This window comes from Xenopus tropicalis, chromosome 3, assembly GCF_000004195.4.
Source record: "Xenopus tropicalis strain Nigerian chromosome 3, UCB_Xtro_10.0, whole genome shotgun sequence".
NCBI lineage: Eukaryota > Metazoa > Chordata > Amphibia > Anura > Pipidae > Xenopus > Xenopus tropicalis.
Genome location: NC_030679.2, coordinates 104,797,161 through 104,824,185, shown reverse-complemented (window position 1 = coordinate 104,824,185; position 27,025 = coordinate 104,797,161). Strand labels below are relative to the sequence as shown.

Genomic DNA, 27,025 nt, shown 5'->3' with positions numbered 1-27,025 from the left:
TGTATTACATCTTACTATTTAAAAAGGTACTGGTATTCTTGAATACTAAACTATGTGTGATTGCCCTCTATTTGTGTTAACTTTAGTCCAAGTATGGGACCTGTTATCCAGAATGCTCGGGACCTGGGGTTTTCTGGATAAGGGATCTCTCTGTAATTGGGATCTCCATGACGTAAGTCTGCTATAAATCATTTAAATATTGAATAAACCCAATGGGCTTGTTTTGCCTCCAATAAGGATAAATTATACCTTAGTTGTGATCAAGTACAAGATAGTGTTTTATTATTACAGAGAAAAGGGAAATAATTTTTAAAAATTAAAATTATTTGCTTATAATGGAGTCTATGGGAGATGGCCTTTCCATAATTTGGAACTTTCTGGATAACTGGTTTCTGGATAAGGGACCCCATACCTGTACTACATAGTCTCTCTTTATCTCTTTGTTGTGCATGATCCACTGCAGATGTTACTTATAAATTTCTGATCCTATTGTGCATTTTAGGGACTTACCAACAAATGCTCCAAATTCTATACTCTCTGCTTCCCTTGCAGCCCTTTGATTTATATACTTCTCCATTTTCGGTTCCAGTTCTAGCTGGCTTGCTGAATTTGGTTGGGTTGGTGTGCTTACAAAAAATGTAGCCATTCCTGATACAGAGTTTGGCTCACTACTAGCAACGTTGTCAACTATTTGATTATCCGTAAGAGATTCTGTGCCCTCTGTATTTTCCATTGCATCTGTAGGACAGTCTTTGCTGTGAAGTAAGGCACTTCCAGATGGACCAGCCTCTGGAATATTTAAATTTTCTCTCCGATATGGAAAACAGAACTCATCGCCAGTTTTCCTGCTTTGACTGTTTCTTTCATTTCGCAAAGAGATATTAAAAATAAGGTTACTATTGCTCTCTTGATTCCCTTGAGGAAAGGAAGAACCAAAGAAATTTCCAACACTATGTTTCTTTCTCAAAGAGCGCAAGGGCCCATCATCTACAACAGTTTGACCCAGATGTTTTGAAATGCTCAACTCTCGTGTTATTTCATTGTGAACTTTGCTGGCCTCAGATGCCTTCTGTGCAGTTAGAGTTTTTAAAGTATCCACAGTGAGAGCAGACAGATCTTGCAGATGACCAATCTGTGTATCCAAAGAGTGCAACGAACGCTTAATATAGTTTACTCGATCTCCAACTTCTTTAATCTGAATACACATCTGCTCCACCCTGAAAGTTTACAAAAGAAAGAGTGAAAAACCTCTTGAATGCAAAATTAATAACATCTAGGGTTAATTTTTCAAGCAATGGTACAAAATGCTTTTTTATATAACTCATATTGTATTTTATTTTCTGCTTCATTTAAACACCAATGTAAATTAATGCTTTACATTTATACCTTACCTTTCAGATGTAACGCGGATTCTTTCTTCACTACCCAAATGGAATTTGTCATCTTTTTCATTAAAATAAGTCTCCACACACTGCTCTTCAAAATCATGAAGTTTCTTTTGGTCTTCTTCTGTTAGGAATAATTCTAGAAATAAAAAGACATAATTGCAATAACCACAGTAAGAAAGATTCCCAGCACTTCCATGTCCTTTGTAAGAAGTGGGTTAATATCTCAAATAACGGGTTACCACATAACGGATCCCATACCTGTAATGAAAAATGCAGGAAAAAAAATGACACCTTAAGGGGATTACCTCTTATTTTCTTTCATTGGGAGGTTTTATTTTTGAGTTTACACTGCCTCTAGGGCCAGAGCCATGAAGATGACCAACTTATCCAGTATATTACCTCTAGCTAGCTTCTGTGACTTGACATCACAATAGAAATTACTTTAAAATGCATTGTACATGCTCCAAACAGATATTATTTATAAACATTTACTGACAGTATCTACAAATTCACTGATTGGAAAGCACAGTGGCATAATCATGGTTAGCAGTGCTGTCTTATAGCGCAGGGGGCCCTGGTTCAATTTCAATCAGGGCTCTCCTTCAAAGAGTTTGTATTTTCTTCCTGTGCTCGCAAGTGTTTCCCTCTATACTACAAATAAATAAGGTTGAGGAGACTGCCTCACACAGACAAAAGCAAACAAAAGGAATTCTGGGAACGAATTCCAGACTCTTAAAAAAAATCCCATTTACATGGGTTTATCCTATAGGCTACAGCTCACCCACTGGGTTTCATCAGCTATTGTCCTGGCTTCAGCTTCAAACCCAGTGGGTGAGCTGTAGCCTATAGGATAAACCCATGTAAATGGGATTTTTTTTAAGAGTCTGGAATTCGTTCCCAGAATTCCTTTTGTTTGCTTTTGTCTGTGTGAGGCAGTCTCCGCAACCTTATTTATTTGTTTGTAGAACCACATGGTGACTCTACACCTAAGCTGATCAGAAAACCCTACACTACACTGATAAGCCCCCAATAAGGGCTAAACCGGTCTGTAGTTGGGAATCTGATCAGCTATTGTCCTGGCTTCAGCTTCAAACCCAGTGGGTGAGCTGTAGCCTATAGGATAAACCCATGTAAATGAGATTTTTTTTTAAGAGTCTGGAATTCGTTCCCAGAATTCCTTTTGTTTGCTTTTGTCTGTGTGAGGCAGTCTCCGCAACCTTATTTATTTGTTTCTAGAACCACATGGTGACTATAACTAAGCTGATCAGAAAACCCTACACTACACTGATGAGCCCCCAATAAGGGCTAAACCGGTCTGTAGTTGGGAATCTGATCAGCTATTGTCCTGGCTTCAGCTTCAAACCCAGTGGGTGAGCTGTAGCCTATAGGATAAACCCATGTAAATGGGATTTTTTTTTAAGAGTCTGGAATTCGTTCCCAGAATTCCTCTATACTACAAAAACAGACAGACAAATTAAATGGCTTCTGATTAAATTGGCCTTGGTGTGCGTGAATGTCATGGGGACTTTAGACTGTAAGCTCCACTGAGTCAGGGACTGATGTGAAGAATGCATAATTTCTGTAAAGCACTACAGAATATGTTGATGCAACCATTTCATATAAAACAGGATGCTATGCTGACTGCCAGAAAGGCTCTTTTAACATAAGGAAAGAGCCTTAAAGGACACTTTCCGGAGGTTTTCATGCCTACAAATAGATAACTGGCAATCAAGCAAAATCTGTCTAGAATAAGCAGTGATGTTACTGAAACAAAATTTACTGTGGTAGAGCTAAGCAAAGCTACACAGGATCAAAACATAGGAAGGAGCAACAAAAAGTGCATACTCTGCTACAGAAATCTTTATTGATCTCAAGACACATTCTTTCTCAAGTGGGAATAATAATTGTACTCCATATACCTTTTAAACTCTTTTGGACCCAGTGCTCCTCCTCACACATAGCATCATTAATTAAGTCCTCTAGTCCCATATAGAGAATGTCTTCAAAATTACTATAGTGTATTCCTGTTAAATCTAAGAAATATGTTTTATTAAAGGTTAACTATACCTTAAACATTCTACAGTAATGTTACATAATTAATATTTTGGCTTAGGTAACCTGCAAAGGTTGTTTATTTTCTACCATGAGTACAGATTGAAAGAGAGTGATAGTCATTCTGTCCTGAGTTTTAAATGTTTTCTACAATTCTTCAGTAAAATCTGATTTCTATCCTTTTTCAGCTCTGATCCTATTGAATCAGAGCGTGTCTAGTTAATGGCTCTTTTTTAAATGCTAATGTTTGATTAACGTTGAGAAAAGAGGACTGGGTGAATATCAACTCCATATAACATTCTGTACTCACGGTAGAAAATAGACAACCTTTCCAGGTTACTTAAGCCAAAATATTTATTATATTAATTATGTAATATTACCGTAGCTGGTGACATTATGGTGACATTGTGAGCATGTTTGAGGTATATTTAACCTTAAATCAAAGAAACATGTTTTATTAAACAAGACAAGTAGTACCTCTACTCAAGAGTATCACATTGTATATGTTTAAAATATACCATTGTTGAACATTTTGTGGCTTGGAGCCACTGGTTTATTTTATCTAGGTCAACTGGATACCCTGGGACAAGATTGCTTGTTTGGACTTTTTATACAATGAAACTGTTTTAACAGGCCCTACACATTTGTTAGAATGGGACATGGGCTACACTATAGTCAGTTAGAAGAAGTTTTCTACAAGGAACTAGAGGACTTAATTAATGATGCTATGTGGGAGGAGCACTTTGTCCAAAAGAGTTTAAAAGATATATGGTGCACAATTGTTGTTCAGACTTGGGAAAGGGTCTCTGTGTATCCAAACATTTCATGAGATCTGTACTTTTTGTTTCTCCTTCCAGTGTTTTGATTTTGTATATACAATTGGTCTTTTCGGTGTGTCTGTGTGGAAGTTGACCTTGATAATTGTGAAGAGTTTTCTATTAAAAGGTACACAGAAGTCCTTTTCTCCAGTGCATACTGTGTGAATTCAGAACCACTTCTTCCTATGTGGCATTTGGTTTGGGCCCATGGTTAATAACTCTCTATTTCAAATCCTATGCATGTATGGAGGTACTACAGACTACGCTATTTGGAGAGGTGCCACTGACTTCATAGGTTCTACAGCATAATAAATGTTCTTGTAAAAAATTCTACGTTCAAAACCATTTTTCAAAAAATAAAATGAACGTAGAGCACGATTATATAGCAGGCTTACTTGGTCCATGTGAAGTTTTGTCTTTTTTTCTTCTTTTGCATACAAAGCCAAACAGGGATGCCAAATGGCTGAGAATAATTAAAGGTGGAGGAAGAACAGGTTTCTCATGGTAAGCCATAATGAAGTGATAACGTTGGTATTTCCACACAATGTGTGAAATGGCCTTTACCTCAAAGTACACGTTACTAAAGGAGAGAGAAAAAGCAAACAAACACAAGACCATCTTAATAGTGGTTACTAACACAAGTTGTTTAACAAGCTTAAACTGTCATAATGAAGAATTATTGTAGGGGATACACTGAATTCAGGATTCGGTTTGGAATTCAGACAAATCCTAGCACTGCAGGATTTTGAGTTTAACTGATCCAAATAGGATTCCTTAAAGCCATGTGATTTCAAAATTATTGACATCTGAATGCAAATGTTATTGTTCACACTCAATATCCATATTTAAGTTTACATTTAGTTCAGGATTCTTCCAAAGCTTTTGTGGAGGATTAAGTATTTGTCCGACCACAAAAATTATGGATTCAGTGCATCCCTTACTACTTTGGTACTTACTTAAAAAATGCAATGAGAAGATTAACCATGATGATATACTGAACAAAAAGGTAGACAGCTTGGAGGAAGGGTGTTAGCCATGTTCCAACATCACAGAGATCTGGTACTTCAGAATTGTTGGCACAAACTTCATAAATTAAGAAAATAAAATACAATTTAATACTCAGTGTATTACATATAAAATCATATTACATATACAATGTATGAACTAAAAAACTATAAACACTTTGCACTCCAAATAACCCAGTATGTCGAAACTGCCTTTATTTCATGTTCAGTAGTACAAGGATAGCAACCTTGCATTTTTTAACTGCAACTTCTAGCACCCCCAAGAAAAAAGGGGTTGTAGGAAGTTTCAGGCTAACTCACTAGGTTGCAGTCAGCCTGGTCACCAGAAATGTTTATCTGGTGATGAATGGGGCTTCAGAAGATGTAGAGTTACAATAACTCCCACTCACTTCTGCTCAGAACCCCTTCCCTTGGGCCATCAGCCAAAAAGGGATGGAACAGTACGATTTGAAAATCCATGTGCACACTATCTTATAAGCCTGCACCAAGTCTATAGTAAGCTTTGATAAATGTGGCAATCCATTAAACACTTACCTGATTTATGTTAATAAATGTAAATCAGTTTAATACATAGCAACCCTGCCACAGAATCTTTAGATCAGAATAGTGCACATAGTATAGCTTGGTTCTCTGCCACAGTTCTCTTAAATGAATACTTAAGCTCCAGGACTCACTGCACCTTGAGCATTTTATATGAGGAACAAAGTTCCCGTTAATACAATCTTCACTGCCTAGCTTTTAGCGTTGAGGTCAACTCAATGCCAAACTCTTTAACCACCGAGAAACAGAATCATTCAATTCTGGACAAACAAAATCTTTAAAAGGGTTATACAAGCTTCTACCTATTGTTTTAGTCAGAACTAATATTGATCATGTATTACATTAAATAGTGTAGAACAATGGACAATTGTTCTTCAGAGCAACTGTGGGAGGAGATGTTTATAAGGCAAATTAAAAGGTACCAAAACACCAAAATATTCAAGTTTATCTGAGTATGTAATGTAATTATGTACTACTGTCCTGCAGTGGTAAAAGTTGGATATTTCTTCAGAAATCCTACTATAGTTTATATAAAGTTAGCTGCTGTGTAGCCATGGGGGTAGATATTCAAAATAAAAAAGGAGAAATCGCAAGTTACATAGCAGATAACATATAACCTGCATAGATTCCCACTGTATTCTACAGAGATTATCTGTTATCTGCTTTGCAACCTGTGCCTTTTCTCCTTCTTTACAGCTTGAATGGCTGTCCCCATGGCTACACAGTAGCTTTGTTTATATAAACTGTAGTAGATTTCCTGAGGAAAACACACGATTTTACTTTTTCATTTCATTTTCATGTGTTACTGGTTCTCTAAGTCACAGATAACCCCCCAACCCCGAATTATTAAATCCTATTTATCTACATACTTGAAACAAAGGCAGCATATTTAGGGTCAAGTGAAAAGGTCATGTTTCAGATTTCATTATAACAAGGGTGATTGCAGACAGAGAGATTTGTCTGTCCCGGTTAAAGCTGGCCATACACGTGGCGATCTGACGAAACATCGTCAGATCCGCCACACACCATTCAGGGCTGAATCGGCAAGTAAGGAGGTAGAAACAATAGGATTTCTACCTCCTTCTGCCGATTCAGCGCTGAAGGGAGATTTTGGTCAGGCGCCTTCTACGGCGCCCGATCAAAATTTTCAAACTGGTCCGATCGGCAAGTCGGTCGATATCAGCAGCTTCCTGCGATATCAGTCGACTCGCCGACATACCATACACGCACCGAATATCGTACGAAACGAGGTTTCGTACGATATTATCGGTGCGTGTATGGCCACCTTAAATCTGCCCTACCACAGGCGAAAAATTTCTTGACTTTTTAGTCCTTTAAGTGGGTTGTGCTCCCCTTTATTTTAATGTTTTCTTTGTATAAGCCTAACTGAAATATTAAAGAGATACTGACACCAGAAATTAAACCTTTTGTTATTTATAATTTTGCCATAAAAGTACATTCTGATGATTTTACATTACCTATCTGGTCCCCAATGTTCCTCTATGAGGGGGCTGCCATATTTGTGCAGCAGGAGGCCGTTAGCATTAGAAGCTATAAGGGCCATGGCAGACGAAGAGATTAGTCGCCCGCGACAAATCTCCCTTGTGGAAGCTTCCTTCCTTCCGATTTCGGGAAATCTCAGCGCCGCATATACCATCCCACCGGTGATTTACATTCAATCACATGGGATGGCATATCGGGGAGATTAGCTGCGGGCGACTAATCTCTTCGTCTGCCATGGCCCTAACTGACGGATTGAAAAGGGACAGCCAGGTTGGCAAAACAGTCAGGCTGAGGAACTTCAAGTAACAATTACTTACAAAAGCAACCTATCAGCAAAACCGATAAACATGACCTATAGGCAACTTTTAATGTACATTAATAACACTGAGTTTTAAGCTAAGCACACTTGACCTGCTGTCGCCAATAATATGGTGTGGGCATTTCTCCACTTGCAGAGAAACAGCCAGGTGTATGGGTTAGCTGCAAACTTTAATAATTCATTCTGAAGACCATTTGTCATTGCCAGTTGTTCAAATTCAGTAACATAAAAATTAATATAGAAAAAATACATAGAAAAAAAAGATTAAGCATAATTCATAATTTTTCAATTAAATATTATATAAAGAAAAAGAAGAATCTTACCATCTATTTCATAAGCATATACTTCCCCAAAGATCATCCAGTAAGGCTGGAAAACTATATCTCTTGCAAGTCTCCAAGATGGCTCTTGATGAGGGTACAGAATGGCTTGTCTTGGAACACCAAAGCTCAAGAGCACAACAGCCATAATGACAACAATGTAAAACATGTTTGCAACCTGCAGATTACAGGACAGGGCATATATAAGTAAGCAAAACATAAAAAAGTGGGCTTGTGGTTATGTGCATAAGTGCCCTTATGGCAGTGATATGTGCTGTTCTGCCTCATTTTAGCGTGTTTTACAGTGATTCTCGGCTCCCACATTGACATGGGAAATTCTGGCTATTTGTTGCTGTGACAAAACATGCAAGACATAATGCTATGTGTCATTGCCCTTAGACTGCTCACCTTAAATATATTTTTGATTGATTTCAAACATATTTAATTCCTATATTTGTTTAGATGATGTGGTCAAGATATGCAGCTAAGTGAATGCCTACCACATCACCTAAACATCAGCAGTCAAGGCTCACAATAGGAAAACAATGATGCAGAAACTGGAACAGATGACATAGGTGTAAACAGGGGAGGGAGTGCCAAATTTAAGTGCAGCCAGCACCTGCCATTTCAAGTACAATGAGGTCTACACAGCCCCCACAGGCCCAATAAATAAGGGCTAATTTAGGATTAGAAAGACAGTGTGCAAAGTACAGTAAACCTCCATTTTTTTCACTTTACATGCTGCCCCTCACTCTTTAAATTGCGTGGGTCTCTGCCCTCCATTTCTGAGCACAGAGACCTGTAGCCCATCCTATAAATACAGCACTGCCTCCATTCATCAGCACTGTATTTGTAACCTCTAATAAATGCATTATTATATTTAAATTAATTTAGAATCAGTGCAACCTTTCTAGTTGTATTTTCATGTGATCTAGAAACTGTAAGGGTAAAGAAAGACAGGATATTTTGTCAGTAAAAAAAAAAAATAGCCCCAAAATTAATTGCCACGGGCGGTAGTGTGAATTGCTGGAGGTAGAATACACAATTGATGTAAAAAAAAAATATGTCAAACCTGTAACCCTCTAGCTGGTTGGGAACTATTACTCCTACTTAGCCCCACATCAAAACGGTTGTAAATAGGTTTTGGAAGATGTAGAAGGGTTGATAATTATATTACAAACACACACATTACACAATACAGGTACATCTGTATGTTGGCATTTTGGCTGTGGTTCTGAAGAACCTAACCAAATGCCCTCCTATCCCTGTACAATTCTAAAATAAACACCATGCAAGATAAAAATGGAGGGAAAAGTTTACAGTGCAATCATTTGGGTTTCAGCCTCCTGCATAGCACAGAATTTGCTAAAGACCCATTAATTTATATGTTACTATATCACTTTATACTTCTCTTCTGCTTAATAATTGTTATTAAAATTGTATACCCAAAAAGATTATTGATGTATACTTCATATATATATATCTTCATATATACTTCATTTATATATATATATATGCTTCTCTGAACATGTTTGAAGTTTACATTCATTCATTTGTTTACATTTTATTCTATTAGCTCAACTGGAAGTCAGCAACCCTAGAATCGCTGACACTCTGGGCCTTCAAAAAGCTGTTCAGCTGGAGCCTGCCTAGCAGTAAAAGCCGTCAAAACTACTCATATCTCAGAAACTACTTAACAGAAATTAATGTAAATTGCAAAAGTGTTCAGAATACCACTCCAAATAAGTCTATACCAATTCATTTTTGGGGTCCCCTTTAAGTTGAAAAAAAGGTTTTATTATATATATTAAATTACATTTTGTGTTAATTTGTGACAGTTCCTCTTATGGGGAAGTAAATCAAGGATAAAATCTTAGGAGGAAAACATGGGAATACATATTTGTTCTCCAACTCTCACAATACAACTTTACATAATATACTAATCTGAATGAAAAACTTACCATTTTTCCTATCATCATAACGTAAGGACCAGCCTGCTGATTAACAGCCAGAAAATCCAGTAACCTGACATACCAAAAAATGATATTGAGGCAATATGTAAGTCTCCCAGCCAGTGAAATGGTTTCATTGTACTCATCATCTTTTAACTGGTCTTCAGGCACATCTCGATATGCCCCAAGCCTTAGTCCACATCCGATGAAGAAGGTGATGATGGCAATTGTGTCTGTTATGTTAAAATAATCTCCAAACCACACCTTAACTTTCTGATTTATCTTCCCAGCCTCTGACATGAAGATCTGAACAAAAAAAAATACATTCCAGTGTTAAAGTCAGAACCACATAGAGTCACTTTTTTCTTTTTAAGCCCTGAATAATTCTTATGCACTGAAGGAAGAATTGCATATATTGACTGGTGCACTGCCAAGTTCCAGACCCTTACATACAGAATAAATCCTTTCCTGAACTACATCAGTGCTTTTTTTGTATGTACTCAGGCTTACCATATGGCCCCCACAAAAAGGATTTTGTATGCACTGCGTTTTATTACTGGACTAAAGCCTTACTTTCAAAGTGATTTTGGGGCAATTTCAAGCATTTTTCCCCATGCTAATAGAGCTAAAAAGTGCCTGGGTGATTGAATACTTGAAATCGGCATTTCTGGCTAATCAAGGCTTCCCATTTAGGAGGAAATTCAAAAGAAACGAGAACATGTAAAGGTCAGGTAAACTAAGGTCCAGGAATGGATGCTATTCATCCCAGAGTATTTGATCGGGCGCCATTGAAGCCGCCCGAGCAAAATCTATGTTCAGGTCTGAATTGGCAGAAGAAGGTAGAAATCCTATTGTTTCTACCTCCATATTGGACGATTCAGCCCTGAACGTCAGTGGAGGGTTGAAACGATCTTTCATGCGACCGATGGAAAATTGCCACGTGTGTGGCCAGCTTTAAACCTCTTCACTTAGGGGCAGATTTATTAAAATTTTAGTTTTTAATGTTAAAGTTTAATACATAAAAACTTACCCACGTTCTATTCATTACTATAGGATTTTTAAAAGTGTATTTATTATTTGGAAGGGTTGAACTTGATGGACTTTGGTCTTTAGTCAATGCAACTTAACTATGTAAAAGAAACACATTATACACAAGTCCTTTAGTATCAGACTTCCTTCTTTCAGAAAAATTGGCACAAGTCTGCTCAGTTTGCTTATCTCTCCCCCTCTCAACTGTGTTGTAATCTAAGCTACCAGGAGCAGCAGCACAGAAATTACTGAGACAAAGCTAAAATGGCAGCTGCACACTGGCATGTGGAGCAGTTTTAAATTGTTATGGGTGGTATATATCCCCATTCATTTATATAATAGGAAGTTGCTTGTATTAAGGGAGAACTAAAGACTAACCCACTGGGGGGATACCTCTGAAAGAGATGGTTACACCTGGGTACCTTAATAAGAGGCTGCATACGTAAGACCAGTGGCATACACAGTGCTCTCCACTAGCACAGATTTGCCAGCAGAGTAAAGGCCCCCAATAGAAGCTGCCGATATCGGACCCTTGGACCGACTCGGCAGCTTATCTGCCCGTGTAGGGGCAGAAACGAGCGGGCTGGCCGACCGATATCTGGCCTCAAATTGGTCAGATATCGATCGGCCAGGTTAAAAATTCAGTCGGATCGGGGGCCGCATCGGCTCGTTGATGCGGTCCCCGAACCGACTGCCCCATTGCCGCCTACATAATCCGGTCGTTTGGCCCCAGGGCCAAACGATCGGATTATTTATTTATTTTTTTTAACTTCAAGCTCCCCGATATCGCCCACCCGTAGGTGGGGATATCGGGGGAAGATCCGCTCGCTTGGCGATCTTGCCAAACGAGCGGATCTTACCATGTATGGGGACCTTAAGGCCAGTCTGCTCCTGTTATTCCAGTCCTGTATGCGCGCTGACAGGCCATCAGCACGCACACAGGGCAAAAATGTACACTTTAAAGAGTTTATACAATGCCATGCCTGTCAGTGTACACACAAGACGGAGCAGACTGGAGCACCTTGACCCTTTTCCCACTAGGGGCTCTAAGAAAATATCACCATTTTTTTATGACTTGCATTTGTGGTTCACAATTTTCCTGAAAAAACATGAACCAGCAAACAAGCATATTGCCAGCATACACATAAACAATGAATATAGTAAAAACAAAGCTAAAGGGCTTCTATACAATGGCCATGTACAGATGATCTGCACAAGATAAGGTCTGCCCTGCAACACCTTCCTATTTTTTCACTCTAATCTTGTGGCTTGTGTATGTATATCAGCACCCATCACAGAGATTTCCTTGCCATGCCAAAAGTGCCCAAGCTGAAGGCTGGTAAAAAGGGAGAGCCCAGAAAAACTAACTGGAAGATATTTGTTTGAAGGGTTTAATCACATAGGGGTGCTGAACATGAAATGTATTTAGCAGTGTGATAAGCTGAAACATTAATGAAAAGTAGCATATTTACAATTTCTCTCACTGCACAGAAACATTAAGTATAATACTAACCTCTCTTATTTTTTCAACAGCAGAGGTAAAAATATATGATATCACAATCCATTCCTGAACTGAAGGCAAAGATTCCATTTTCACAAGAACAACATATGTGAAAAGCATAAGGAATCCGAGATAGAACAGCTGAATGGAACAAATTAAGAAAACGAGGAATATGTAAAACATGGAGGAAGATGTAAAGCATTTGGATCACAAATTTCCTGGTCAACAATGGTCTCAGCAATACATTAAACATCAGGCTACCGACCCCGCTTACCATCCCCAACCAGCACCCCCACACTGCCTGGTGCTGCCACAAGCCACCTCAGACGATCACTTGAAAACTCTTCCCCCACCCTCCACACCAGCCACTTGTTGTCTTAGTCTGGATTGTGCCCCCTCCGTCTAATAGATCCCTGCATGTATGGCAGAGACATTAAAAGCATTACTCACGTTATTATAAAGAAAACAAAACTACAGCTAGGACACAAAGTCTTTAATGTAACTTTGTATTTGTCTAATGGATATTATAATAAAACAAAGGCAGTGTCCAAAAAGTTACACCACTGTTGGTCTCATATCTTAAGCTGGTGATGCCCCTTCAGACCAAGTTGGCAACCTATCTGCTGGTGTATGGGCCTTCCTCGACTCCTCCACAACCGATATTTGGCAGGTTTGAATATCCCATTGAACAAGAACCAAAAAAGATTTGGTCCTCTGCCAACAGGCCTGCATTGGCCTCCATTATGATCCAATCATTGGCCCTGGATCAAACAAATGAACCAGACCAATTTAACCCAACATGTAGGTGGCCAAATAGGGCAAAGAGCCACTTGTTGGTAATCTTACCACCCTGGCCAGCTTTAGCTATGAGGTCTATGACACATATACTTAATAAATAGATATCTAAAAAAGCTTTAGAGTTTGCAACTCTAGATTACATACTTTTCTCTATTTTTATTGGAAGATTTCCTAACTTAATACTTTGCTGCAAAAATGATTTCACCGGACATTAAAATAACAATCTTTCAGTACTTACTGTGTTAAACCAAAATTTCACAATTGGAGCATGATAAAATGCATAAAACTTTTGTGTAATTGGAAGTTTCCTGGGTTTTGCCTGGGTCTCAATTTCATGTTTAACCTCCATAGTATCAAAAGGCCGAACTTCCCTGAATACATTCTGAAACAGCAAAAAATATGATGTTTTTCCATTTAAGAAAGACTGATTTTCATTGGAGGAAAAAAAAAATGTCAACTTTTGTTACCTCGCCAGTTCTGCTACTTTAGAGCATGAAGCTCTACCCATGAATACAAATCATATACACTGTCTTTATTTATTTAATGGTCTCTTATAATGTCTTAGTCCTTAAAAGTCACAGAGTTATGAACAAAGGCACTGAACATGTATAATATGAAATATACACTGCCTTTGTACTTGCGTTAAAGATTTTAAAAAAAATAAACCATGTTTTGCAAAGGAAAAACATACTGCACTTTTTGACAAGCTCATTCATTTGAGCTTATGTAGATAAAGTACATAAACACTATCTGAACTTCCAAAAATAAATAAATAAAGAGTGGAGCACACCCTATAGAAATTCAAATGCCTTGGATGCCTTGGACATACCTGGTTCCACAGATTAAAAGGAAACCATATTAGTCCATCACACACTCACAAGAACAATTTTTCAGCATCCATTATGCTCAGAGCTGTGAACCACTCCCATGCCTTGATAGAGATGCGGACACTTGAAGTTCCTCTGCTTTACAGAGAATTTGTGCACCACCTACTATCAGAAGCAGAGAGACTTCACGTCCCAAAATCCATCACTTTAAAATGGAACAAGGTGAGGGTGTGGTTGAATGTCTGAGTTTAGGATGGGAGAAATGCATGTAGAATCAGACTATTATGGTTTACTTTCAATCTGTGGAATTAGGTTTGTCTGGGTAAACCAAAAAATGTATACATACATTTATATATATATATATATTTGGAAGCTTAAATGTTACCAAACTATGGAATCGTAAACCCCACGTGATTTTTATCAAATGAGACCAAATTTACCATGGCTATGTTTTCTGGCAAGTTCTGAAAGTTGTTTTCACTGTCATCCATCGTCATCTGAAGAGCATCTTGAGATTGGGGTATATGAGACATTTCTGCCTTGGTTTTATATTCAAGCATAAGGATTGTAGGTGGAACCAAAATGCTTAAAATCACCTGAAATGCAATGCAAACAGCAGTTACAGAACACAACACATATACACAGGGAATAATGTACCTGCTATTGTGAAATAAAAGGATATTAGATGTTACCAAGGAGTTCATCCTAGGGCTTTTTTTACGGGTCATAGAATTTCATGGTGACTTCTAATATTCTCATATTTTGCAACAGGGGATACATTAAATTTTATAAATGTTTTAATGAGTCATGCAGCACAAATTACCTCAATAACCACAAATTATAATGAATAATAACACTATGTACCATTTATAAGGATATATTTTACAGGACATTCATGGATCTTGTGTAATTTATGCCAAAAATAAATAGAAATATTTGATTGCATTCCTGTATTTAGCTTTTTGATCAGCAGCACTCCAGTTTGGAATTTCAGCAGCTGTCTGGTTGATAGGGCCCAATTAACCCTAGCAACTATACAGCAGTTTAAATCCCTGAAAAAATTAATAGAAGAGGATCTGAGCACAATGATAATTAAATACTGGGGTCAGTGACTCCCAGACACCTCACAGCATTTAAAAATGCACCCTAGAAAAAGGCAGAAGATAGAGACAAATGCAAAAATGTTAAAAAAAAACAAAAAACAAAAAAAAAAAAACAATTAAAAAGTGGTTAATGGAACAGTTTTATAAAGAAAAAAAAAAAAAAAAAGCAAATAATAAGTAAATAAATAAGTAAACTACCCTTTGTGTTTAAAGAGTGAACATCTTATTTAGTTAGTATTATTTGTGCAAATTACCTTATACCAGGAGTTTTTTCGCATGTTTAATCTTCCCATCCACATATCAGAGAGCAGCATTTGGGTACAAGTGTGAGCAACAAAAGGACGAAGTCGAGAGGATACAGCAAGCTTTAAGCAAGTAGAATTGCTCCAGTTTTTTAGCTCATAGGTAAGGAGCTTCATTGCCATGGTTTCATCTTGCCTGAATGCCTGATCCAACAGGTCAACAGCCAGCTGTCCAAATTCACTGTTAAAACCAAAATACGAATAACAATCACAAAGGATTACAATATAGATTCCCAGAAGGCATTAATAGGGTAGTGAAATACATCCTTGTTAGTATAACAGCACATGGGGCATTCTGATCAACATGGTCCTAACAGGAAATACAGCACCTGCCCACCAGCAGCCATCTCCTGTCTCAATGGGAAATGTGCTGCAACGTATGCAGTACTGGGTTGCCTTATAGTCTCATACTCATGTTACTAGTTGGACCTCTGATTGACTTAATTTTTATAATATTATTATTTAACATTTTAAATAATACATGCATGCTTGCTTGACCACCCAAACTCTGATTTGAAAGTGGCAAAATATGGGTTAGAAGTTCATACTGACTTGCTGGAAAATTAAACCTCTGGGACAAGCTTAAAGGGAATGTCCACCTTTTTCAGTCCTACCAAAGCAAATGTAACAGATAAAAAAAACCTTATGAGGCAGAGTTAACAGAATGACTGTTAAAACAGTTTGTGAAGTAGAAACCTCTAATATAGAAGCAGCATTATTAAAACTTGTACATAACATTAAACGAATACTGTCATGGGAAAACATGTTCAAGACGCATCAGTTAATAGAGCTTCTCCAGCAGAATCCTGCATTGAAATCAGTTTTTCAAAAAGACAAAAATATTTTTTTATATTTAATTTTCAAATTTCACATGGGGCTAGCCATATTCTTCATTTCCCAAGGTGCCACAGTTATGTGACCTGTGCTCTAATAAACTTCGGTACAAAAATTTTGTGACTTTCGGATTGCCAATATGATATTATCGTGACTAATACGATTTTTTCGTAAGCATATTCGTGATATTTGCGATCTTAAGAAATGATTGTATCCAATCCGAATTTATCCCATTTGGGATTCGAACTCGTAATTTCATGAATTGGCCCCTAAGTATAACAAAGACTAATTACAAAAGCCAATAGCAATACCTTGAATGTTCCTTAAATTCTTCAGCGATCTCATCCACAACATCACTTTGTTTTGCTTCATAAGCCATAGTCCGACACAATTTGCATGCAACCAGTGCTTTTGCCATGGATTCCTCTCCATGTTGCCAAAAGAAAAGTGCCATTTTTTGCCTCTTCATTAGCACAGACCAAACCAACAGTTCATTAAAAGGGTATTGAAATCGTTTCATTTCAGGGTCATCAATATCAACAATTTCTTCTTTGGTCTTTTTCTTTTTTCCATCATCTGCAGAGACATCCTGCTGGGGGAAAAATGTATGATTGGCCGAAAGAGATAGCAGAACAAAGATCTTCACTAGATAATTGCATTACACAGTTGCTTCTGCAAAAGGATACAAAACTACAAAAACTACTTCATAAACTATATGGCAGCTTACACTTACATGTATAAACACAAATATGCAAAGAATATTCTTTGGCTCTCACAATCAGTGTCAATTGTTCTAGTTGAGGAGGTCTATGCTTGCATAGATTAGAGCAGGGATCCCCAACCTTTCTTACTTGAGCCACAGTCAAATGTAAAAAGACTTGGGGAGCAACAGAAGTATCATAAAAGTTCATGGAGGTGCCAAATAATGGCTAAGATTGGCTATTAGGCAGCCTCTATGCGCACTTGGAGTTACAGGAGTTACAGGAGTTTTTTGGTAGTACATCTTGCTTTTATGCAACCAAAACTTGCCTCCAAACCAGGAATTCAAAAATAAGCACCTGCTTTGAGGCCATTGGGAGCAACATCCAAGGGGTTGGTGAGCAACATGTTGCTCCTGAGCCACTGGTTGGGGTCACTTGATTAGAGTGTAAGTACTTGCTGGCAGTGGCAAAAGTGCCATTAATGAAGTGGGACATTGCCCCCCACATTATGTTTTAGCACAGTATAACCAATTACCATTCTCACCTTAGTTTGTCACTCAAAATACAGTAATAAGGGGGGGCGGAGCCGCATGCCGAGCTAGAAGGCAGCGTGGAGAGATAGCTCCGCTAGCAATTATCCTGAACAGCCATATACAGACCCAGAAACAAATACTTCAGGCGACGTGACCCTCTCCTGATATCCCCTGTATCTGAGGGAAGGCACCATGGGGAAGCACACGCAAAGAATGCGCTCAGAAACGGCCGCAAAACTAGAGCAGTATGCGCGCACCACAAACCAAGATGGCGCCCGCAGCGCCCCGCCGTCTCCTGAAAGACAGGTGCAGCCTGAACAAGACCCGGGGCCCCAAAGTCCCCCAGCGCCGACCACGCAGGACATCCTAACGGCAATCACTACCTGCCAATCCACCCTCACGGCCACGCTGACTGCCAAGATAGAGGAGGTGAAAGTGGAACTGTCGCTACTAAAACAAGATGTCCAAAACATCCGGGACAGAACCCGAGCGATAGAGGAGCGGGTGAGTACCCTGGAAGACTGCACAACCCCACTGCCTAACGAAATTACCCAACTCCATAAACTAATAAAGCAGGCCACAGAGCGTATGGAAGATATGGAAAATAGGCAGCGGCGCTCTAACATCAGAGTGGTGGGACTCCCAGAGAGGAGTGAGGGCCAGAACCCTGAACTGTTTGCTGAGAAGTGGCTCCAAGATATGCTGGGAGCAGAGATAGTTTCCAAACAACTTGTCGCTGAAAGGGCCCACCGAGTCCCCACCCGCGCCCCACCTCCGGGAGCACCACCACGACCGTTCCTCATAAAGCTTCTCAACTATAGAGACAGAGATGCAGCACTCCAGGCAGCAAGGAAAAAGGGAGACATCCAATTCCAAGGGGTCCGTGTTTCACTGTACCCGGACTATTCAGCAGCCCTTCAGCGCCAAAGCGGTACCTTCTACGGGGTCAAAAAACGCTTACGGGACCTGGGAATCAACTACAATATGCTATTTCCAGCCAAGCTGAGGATTATGGAAGGCGGTAAAGTCCATATTTTTGACCAACCGGCCGGGGCCGAAAGCTGGATCGACTCCCGCCCAGCACCTTCACGGCATAGCCCCCAGCGCGCCAGCCCTCCACGCTCCCCACAGCCACCAGATGCCCAAAACAAGCCATGAGGGTGCCGTAAGTAAATAGCCACAGGGCCCATCTTATAAAAGGGGCATCAACTCCCTGTATCGGGAGAACCAGGGGTGGGCACTACTGCCCTATACCACGGGACAAACTCTGCAAACAGGGCCCTTGCAAATCTCCACTGATCCTGGAAAATAGACTGGGCACAGTAAAGGCCAAAGAACCCCATTAAGCTCCCATATGTAGGGTCCAAAACGGAGAAAACCAGCGGAGCAAACCCGCACTCCCCCTAACAACATGCACTGTTTACGTTATCAGTTTACTAAGACAGTAAAAGGGAACACATTTCTTGTTCTAGCAAGTCACGTTGACTTGTTATATGATATGGTTGATCGCCCGGATACAGCTCCAGGCTCTCACCCCAAGAAACCAGTTATGGGAATAATGTATCTCCAGACGTTCTCTGAAGGGATACCGGGTGGGGGGACAGTTGGGGGGGGACTTGTTCAGTGTATGTCTATTTGTTATTTCTCAATCTCACTAGATAAAAACCTCTCGGTGGATGGGCGTCCACAAAATGTATTTTGTTATTTAAGTGCCAGCCTGTGGGTTACTAATACGTGCAATAGTGACAAAATATACCATGGCAGGAACTAACCTAAAATTGGTCTCCTGGAATGTTAGGGGGATGAATGATAAAGTCAAAAGAGCAATAATACTAGACCACCTTAAAAAACTAAAAGCAGACATAATGCTACTCCAGGAGACCCACCTGGTAGGACAAAGAGTCCGGTCTTTAAACAGGTCCTGGCTAGGCCCCGTATTCCATGCAGAGTACTCCACATATTCAAGAGGGGTCGCCATTCTCTTTAGGAAAACAACTGCACCCAAAATTGAAAAGATAATTTCAGATAGATACGGGCGCTATATCATCCTTAAGATCACCGTGTACACAAAAACTATAATATTGGCCAATATCTACTCACCCCCTCCGGGTGATTTAACTATACTACAAACCATCTTGGGGAAAGTGGCAGAGCTGGGAGACCATCCCGTTTACTGGTTGGGGGACTTCAACGCAGTCCCGGACCCTACACTAGATAGACTTAGACCTCTCAAGGGAGACTCTAGGGCGCTAGGTGAATGGCTAAATGCCACTAACCTAACGGACATATGGAGATGGTCGCACCCCACGGCACAGCAGTATACATGCTAGACGGTAGCCTCATCGGCCCTCTCTCGTATAGACTTAGCCCTTGCCTCACCACTAGCACTACAAATGGTGGCCAATATCTCCCTAGCCCCTAGAATCTGCTCTGATCATGCCCCCCTCCAGCTGGAATTGAGACTGAGAGAGGGAAAAGGGAACATGCAATGGAGACTACCTCCAAAATGGATCACACATAAATTTATACAAGAGGCCTATAAAACCCAAATCAAAGAATTCTGGGAAATTAACGCAGGGACAGCTACACAACAAGTAGTATGGGACACTAGCAAAGCCTATACAAGGGGAGCATATATATCTTTAATAAAGGAGGCCAGGCGCCTACAGGACGCTGACCTAGAATCCCTCCGTAAAGCTCAGGGAGAAGCCGAAGAGGCATATACCAATGACCCAACTGACCCACTAGGAGAGGCCCTTGAGACCGCCCAAAGAGACGTAAATTTAGCCTATGTTCATAAGTATACCCAATGGGAACTCAAAAAAGCAGCCACATGGTATGAAAAAGGGGACAAATGTGGAAAACTCCTAGCCATTCTAGCCAGGGAACCCACACACATAACATCTATTCCTAGATTAATCTCCTCCCGAGGCCAAGAAGTCCTCAGACAAGACCAGATCACAGCTGAATTTGCCCACTATTATTCCACACTATATGACTCCAAAATAAACTACCCCCCTGAGACCCTGACTCAATATCTAAGTGAGACACCAATACCCACTCTAAGCCAAGTAGAAGCCGAGGTGCTTAATAGGGAAATCAATCTAGAGGAAGTCACGAAGGCCATAGACAGTTTCCCTAACGGGAAATCCCCAGGACCAGATGGGCTCCCCATAGAGTGGTACAAAACTAATAAAGATATTGTGGCACCCCAACTTTGCAACCTGTACAATATGATCACACAAGGAGCCCACCTACCAGAAAGTATGAGAATGGCCACTATCACCCTGATTCTTAAACAGGGAAAGCCCCCTGAGAGATGCGAATCCTACAGGCCAATCTCACTGCTAAACTCAGATGTAAAAATACTTGCTAAAGTCTTAGCCAATAGACTCAAGACAGTCATAGAACTCCTAATCCACCCGGACCAAACCGGTTTTATGCCAAGCAAAGCCACCGACATCAACATCAGGCGCCTGTTCACAAACATATGGGCCAAGCACGATGTCACAGGGGAAAGAGTGGTTGTAGCTCTAGACACTGAAAAGGCGTTCGATACAGTGGAATGGTCCTACTTATGGGCCCTTCTCACACGCTATGGGCTGGGGAGCCAGTTTATTAGCTGGGTGAAAGCCCTATACGAATCACCCAGTGCAAGAATCATGGTCAACTCAGAACTGTCCCAGGCATTTCCTCTTAAAAGAGGTACAAGGCAGGGGTGCCCCTTGTCACCCTTCCTATTTGCACTGGCCATTGAGCCTCTAGCCATCAAAATACGTAACAACGCAGGCATACAAGGTCTCAAATTGCAAAGGGTTGAGGAAAAAATATCGCTTTATGCTGATGATATGCTAATCTATTTGGCCAATCCGAAACAACCCCTCACGGAGCTCCTAACTGAGGTCATAAGGTTCGGAGGATTATCCGGCCTCAGAGTTAATTGGGCTAAGTCATTGGTGTTCCCCATAGACAATGAAGCGGCCAGAGACCCAACACATGGACCCCAATTACAATGGGTCACATCGTTTACATACTTGGGCATAGTAATCCATAAGGACCCTAAGAAATTTACAGAGAGGAATCTGACACCCCCACTCAAATCCCTAAGGACTAAACTACAACACTGGGCTAGCCTGCCACTTTCTTTGCCGGGCCGCATTAATATTCTAAAAATGATTTGGCTACCCAAGTTCCTTTACCTATTTCATAACGCCCCAATCCTCCCTGCCAAAAAATGGTTCAGGGAAATTGATGTCTGTGTCAGAGAATTTATCTGGGCGGGGGAACGACCCAGAATAAAAATGCCAATGCTAGAAGCCCCAGTTAAAAAAGGGGGACTTGCTCTTCCTAACTTCCTCCTGTATTTCTATGCCAGTCAACTGGTGTATGCAAATTGGTGGTTTAACCCAGACCCCAATAACCAGGCCACGGTACTAGAAGCAGCGGTGGTCTCCTCGTTTGAAGCACTGGCAAACCAAATATATAGAGGGATACCATCCATACACCCTTTAACCCCACCCATGAAAACCTTAATCCAGGTCTTTTCTAGAACGGTAAAAGCAACACACCAAAAAGCAAATAGCTGGTCCAAATGGACACCACTCTGGGGCAATAATACTCTAACGCAATTTAAGACCTTCCCAGATGCTAACCTTTGGGCTGCTGCAGGGGTAAAGCGCCTACATGATGTGGTGGAAGCAGGAGGTATCAAGCGATACGCTCAATTAAAGGAGGAATTTAACCTGCAAAACCACATGCTCTTCAGGTACCTCCAGTTGAAACATGCATTCCAGATACAGTTCCCCAGGGAACCCCCCATTATTACCGAAAGCACCCTTGAACGATACCTACATAGACCCAATCTGCTCAAGCCCCTCAGCTGGTTCTATGCTATACTACTGCAGGGGAGTTTTGACTCGGTAAATCATATTAGGCTGAAATGGGCCCAGGATTTTCCCCAGCTAGATAATGAGGTCTGGAAAGACATACTAGAACAAATAACGGAAACCAATATAGCAACAAGGGACCGCTATATACAGGTCAAATTCCTTAACAGAGTGTACCTAACCCCCCACAGGCTGGCACGTATTTACCAGGGCTACCCAGACGTGTGTGTAAAATGTAATGTAGATCAGGGCAATTACATCCATGTATTCTGGGACTGTCCTAAAATTCAGCAGTACTGGACTACTATACTCACCTTTATGGGCTCCTCACTGGGACTCCCAAATATCAGGACACCTGAATTTTGTCTACTAGGCCATACTGAAGGTCTTACTTTGCCCTCCGGGGACAGGATATGTCTGCAGCAACTCCTACACTATGCCAAGAAAGCTATTTTGCTGACATGGAAAAATATGGAACCGCCAACCCTGGGATTCTGGATAAAACTGGTGGATGATACACTCCCAAGACAGAAACTTACCTACCTGGCCCGAGGATGCCCGGCCAAGTTTGACAAAATATGGAGCTGCTGGCTGACAGTCCCACGAACAAATAACGTAACCCACTAATACCTCAATAAACCCTAGATAAGTAGCTAGGCACTGTTACAAAGGAAAGTTCTTCAAATGTAAACGCCCACCACCGAGTATTACCATGTATGAGTATTTCTTTCTTTCCTATTCTCTTTCACTTCCTACTTTACTATCTTCTTTTTGTTTTAAAACAAATAAAGAAAAACTTTCAAAAAAAAAAAAAAATACAGTAATAAGAGCCATAAAGAGAAGACAAAAGTTTATTTTGACAGGAACACAGAACCTACATGTACTTTATCCTTACAAATAAAAGCTTGTTATAAAAGGGGTCCTCCACCTAAAATCTTTTGCATGGTAAAAGAAAATGCTATTCTAAGCACATTTTCAATATATATACTTTACACATTATTAATGGTTTTACTGTTATTTGCAAATGTATTTGCTACTGAAAGCAGTGTCTGTCTAGCTGTTCACATTCTATGCACTCCTAACTCCCGAAACAATGTTGCAAACAAGGTGATTAAAAAAGTGGTTGAGACACAACTCCTGCATTGTATTAAGAGTCAGACCCAGAGTACAGACAGGGGTAAACAAGCATTGCATATAATAGCAAATACATTTACAAACAACTTTGAAAACATTAAGTACCTTTGGCTTATATGGCTGTGCTGTTTTGATGAAGTGATTGTGTCGCATTTTCTCCTTTTTGTCTGCCCTGTTTCCAAACGATTCATGACTTTTACGCATCTGTGGTGTATTGCTTGAAGTGTTTCTCCCAGATCTCTGAAGAAAAACGTTTTATCTTGAGAAGTATGAATAATAATGTAAGTGAATCTATTTAATAATTGAATTCCCTTGTGTTCCCTCATCAGATAACTCATCTTTGTAGACTAAAGGTGGCCATACACATTAAGATCCGCTCGCTTGGCGACCTCTTCTCCCGATATCCCCACCTACTGGTGGACGATATCGGGTGAATTCAGGTCGATTCGGTCGTTTGGCCCTGGGGCCACACGTTCGAATTAGAATGCCGGTAATAGGCACAATCGGTTCCAACTAAATTTTTTAACCTGCCTGAATGATATCTGGCCGATTTCAGGCCAGATGTCGGTCGGGCAGGCCCATCGTTTGTGCCCCTACATGAGCCGATAAGCTGCCGAATCGGTTTAAGGGACCGATATGTTTATGGCCACCTTTAGGCTAGAAAGTCCACAGACTGAATTCTTAAGGTGTCAATACGTGGCAAGATCCGCTCGCTTGCCCAGGTCGCCAAATAAGCGGATGTTCTCCCGATATGCCCGCCTTAGGTAAGCTGCCGGATCAGTCTGAAGGACCTGAATTAGCAGTTGAAATCTGCCCATGTATGGCCACCTTTAGAGTGCCTTGTGACAACCATCAACCAAGAAGTAAATACTACTTCTTCATAGTCTTCTGCTACATGGGCTTGCTGATTAGACAGCACAGCTTTCACGTCATGTTAGGAATGAACCAAATTCCTAATTTTTGTTTTCGGCCAAATAAAAATAAATAAATAGAAAAATATTAAGCTAAACAAAATAATATTTAAGGACACCTGAAAAAAACTGCATTTTGTGCAAAAAAAAAAAAAAGACAACTTTTTAAAAAAAAATTTTACTAGGGGTTTCATGTCTGTATACCATAGGTTTTGCCACGAAAAAAAGGCCATAGACTCCAATGAGAAATAGTGAATTTTTCAGTGAAGAGAAATAGGGCAGATTCGCTCGTGACTACTAAGGATCTTCATAATTTTTGCAAAACATGCTAAATTTTAGATTAATTGAGCAGGTGAAATTAGTTTAAAATGTTAGTGTCTTGTGTTCTTACCTTTATCAAGTTATAGCACAGAACAAGACAATATATTATGATTTTGATATGCTACTGTAAGACCTTGAATGGTATATGAACATTTTTATCCCTATAAATATCTTTTTATTATACACAATCTCTTCAATGATTCACTTACCCGATTGCCACCTTGTATATTGTTGTAAATAATCCGAAAGCGTTTCCTTGTATAAGTGCATCTGTATGTTCCACCCATCAGGAACTCAATAACAAGTCCCACATCAATCAAAGTAATTTTATACCCTGGAGGAAGATTTCCCTAAAAAATGAAAACCAAATTTATTGTGTCGCTGTGTCAATTCAGTGATTCAGATAAATAATGACAAAAAGACCAATTAGAATAATATTGCAATTTGTCTCCACAGCAGTTACAACCACATAATGAAAATAGACAAGCCATAAAAAGCCATAAAATATTTTTTTATGTATTTTATAAAAGAGGCATTCAAATGTAACATTTTCATGGCATATGTTTATTTATTCAATATATTTACAGAATACATAGTATGTAAATGCTGAAAATATATTTAAATATAATGGAACATTCCCCAGTTAATGAAAATGTACCCTAAGCTTGGTTAAAAAATGCTGTATGGATGACAAATGCAGCAATATGTTTCCATGCATTAATAGAGGGGGGAAAAAAGGAAGAGAACAAAAGGTATGAAATAGACAGTACAATTTTACTTTACCTGCTTTACATCTCGGACTAGGTGAAACAGAGTTGGGTTAGTAGGACCTTGTTTCTTTATATGAAAAAAAAAAAAAAAATAGAAAAGAATATTTTTTGTAAATAGGGTCATGAGTTAATACATGATAATTCTTTGGATATTTATGGATATATTAACATTTAAACAGGTTACCTTTTATGTGTAAATGATTTAGAATGTTGGTAAAAGCATACAAAAATTATAAAATGTGTTTAACTGTATTTTTTCTTTTTTAAAAAAACTTTTGCTCTTATCTAACTTACGGTGTTATACAGCTCTTCCAAACGGGGAATTGTTAGGAATTTGTGCATGCTGACCCCATTTTCGATCAGAAGCTTGACAAATGCAACTCTGTCCATTACAAGTGCATCCAACATGGCTTGTTCCAGGGACCCAACCTAAGTACAGAAGAGTGACTGTAAATACTGATCTTAAAGGGGTGGTTCACCTTTACGTTAACCTTTAGTATGTTATAGAAAGGCCAATTCTAAGCAACTTTTCAATTAGTCTTCAATATTTATTTTCATTTATTTTTTGGCTTCTTCATCGAACACTTTGCAGCTTTCAAATGGGGGTCACTGGCCCCCGCAGCCAAAAAAACTATTGCTCTCTGAAGCTATAGTTTAATTGTTATTGTTACTTTATATTACTTTTTGCTATTCAGGCCCTCTCCTATTCATATATCAGTCTCTGTCAAACCATACCCTAGTTACTTGGTTATTAGAATTCAACAACCAAAAAGCTGCTGAACCTCCAAACTGGACAGCTGCTGAACAAAAACTGAGATACCAGTAATTAAAAAACTACAAATAAAAAATGAAGACCAATTGCAAATTGTCTCAGAATATTACATCATACTAAAAGTTAACTCAAAGGTGAACCATAAAGTTAAAAGCTATTTTTACTATATTCAGATATAGGCTTTGCATTTTACATGTCAGATCAATATGCCACTTCACTGGTCTAATCAATCTTTACATCAGTATACAAATGAATACAAAAACAATTTTGTCACTTGTGCTCTTGACACAACATTGCTTATTTATTCTACATTTTTGCATAAGTGCAGTAAAGGTGGCCATACACGGGCCGATTGTAGCTGCCGACATCGGTCCCTTAGACCGATTCGGCAGCTAATCGCCCATGTAGGGGCACCAATGACGGGCCTGCCCAACCGACATCTGGCCTTAAATCGGCCAGATATCGATCAGGCAGGTTAAAACATTTAGTTGGATGGGGGACCGCATTGTCTCGTTGATGCGGTCCCCGATTTGACTTCTCCTATGCCTGTCGTTCTAATGTGATCGTTTGGCCCCAAGGCCAAACGACCGAATTAGCCTGGATTCGCCGATATCGCCCTGGACCTGGATCTGAAGGTGTATGGCCACCTTTAGACATAGGAGCCAAACGGCAATCAGATTACTGCT

The 27,025-nt window shown here is 39.7% G+C and overlaps 1 protein-coding gene across 4 annotated transcripts in view; it reads right to left on the bottom strand.

Moving 5' to 3' along the window:
• Nucleotides 1–27,025, bottom strand: part of trpm7 (transient receptor potential cation channel subfamily M member 7) — a 71,482-nt gene that overhangs the window by 13,698 nt on the left and 30,759 nt on the right. For 3 of the 4 annotated variants that reach the window (XR_001170203.1, XM_012959486.3, XM_002939628.2), the window contains 15 exons: nucleotides 25,862–25,996; nucleotides 25,581–25,634; nucleotides 25,007–25,147; nucleotides 23,671–23,805; nucleotides 16,623–16,903; nucleotides 15,430–15,658; nucleotides 14,513–14,668; nucleotides 13,484–13,627; nucleotides 12,460–12,588; nucleotides 9,927–10,223; nucleotides 7,969–8,143; nucleotides 5,215–5,341; nucleotides 4,654–4,838; nucleotides 1,392–1,524; nucleotides 511–1,217 (listed from right to left, as the gene is read on the bottom strand). Coding sequence is in view for 3 of the 4 variants with exons in the window: in XM_012959486.3 (XP_012814940.1) it covers nucleotides 511–1,217; nucleotides 1,392–1,524; nucleotides 4,654–4,838; nucleotides 5,215–5,341; nucleotides 7,969–8,143; nucleotides 9,927–10,223; nucleotides 12,460–12,588; nucleotides 13,484–13,627; nucleotides 14,513–14,668; nucleotides 15,430–15,658; nucleotides 16,623–16,903; nucleotides 23,671–23,805; nucleotides 25,007–25,147; nucleotides 25,581–25,634; nucleotides 25,862–25,996 (3,028 nt within the window). In the remaining variant the exon portion in view is untranslated. The remainder of the gene's footprint in view (nucleotides 1–510; nucleotides 1,218–1,391; nucleotides 1,525–4,653; nucleotides 4,839–5,214; nucleotides 5,342–7,968; nucleotides 8,144–9,926; nucleotides 10,224–12,459; nucleotides 12,589–13,483; nucleotides 13,628–14,512; nucleotides 14,669–15,429; nucleotides 15,659–16,622; nucleotides 16,904–23,670; nucleotides 23,806–25,006; nucleotides 25,148–25,580; nucleotides 25,635–25,861; nucleotides 25,997–27,025) is intronic. The other variant, XM_012959487.1, reaches the window with a different exon arrangement.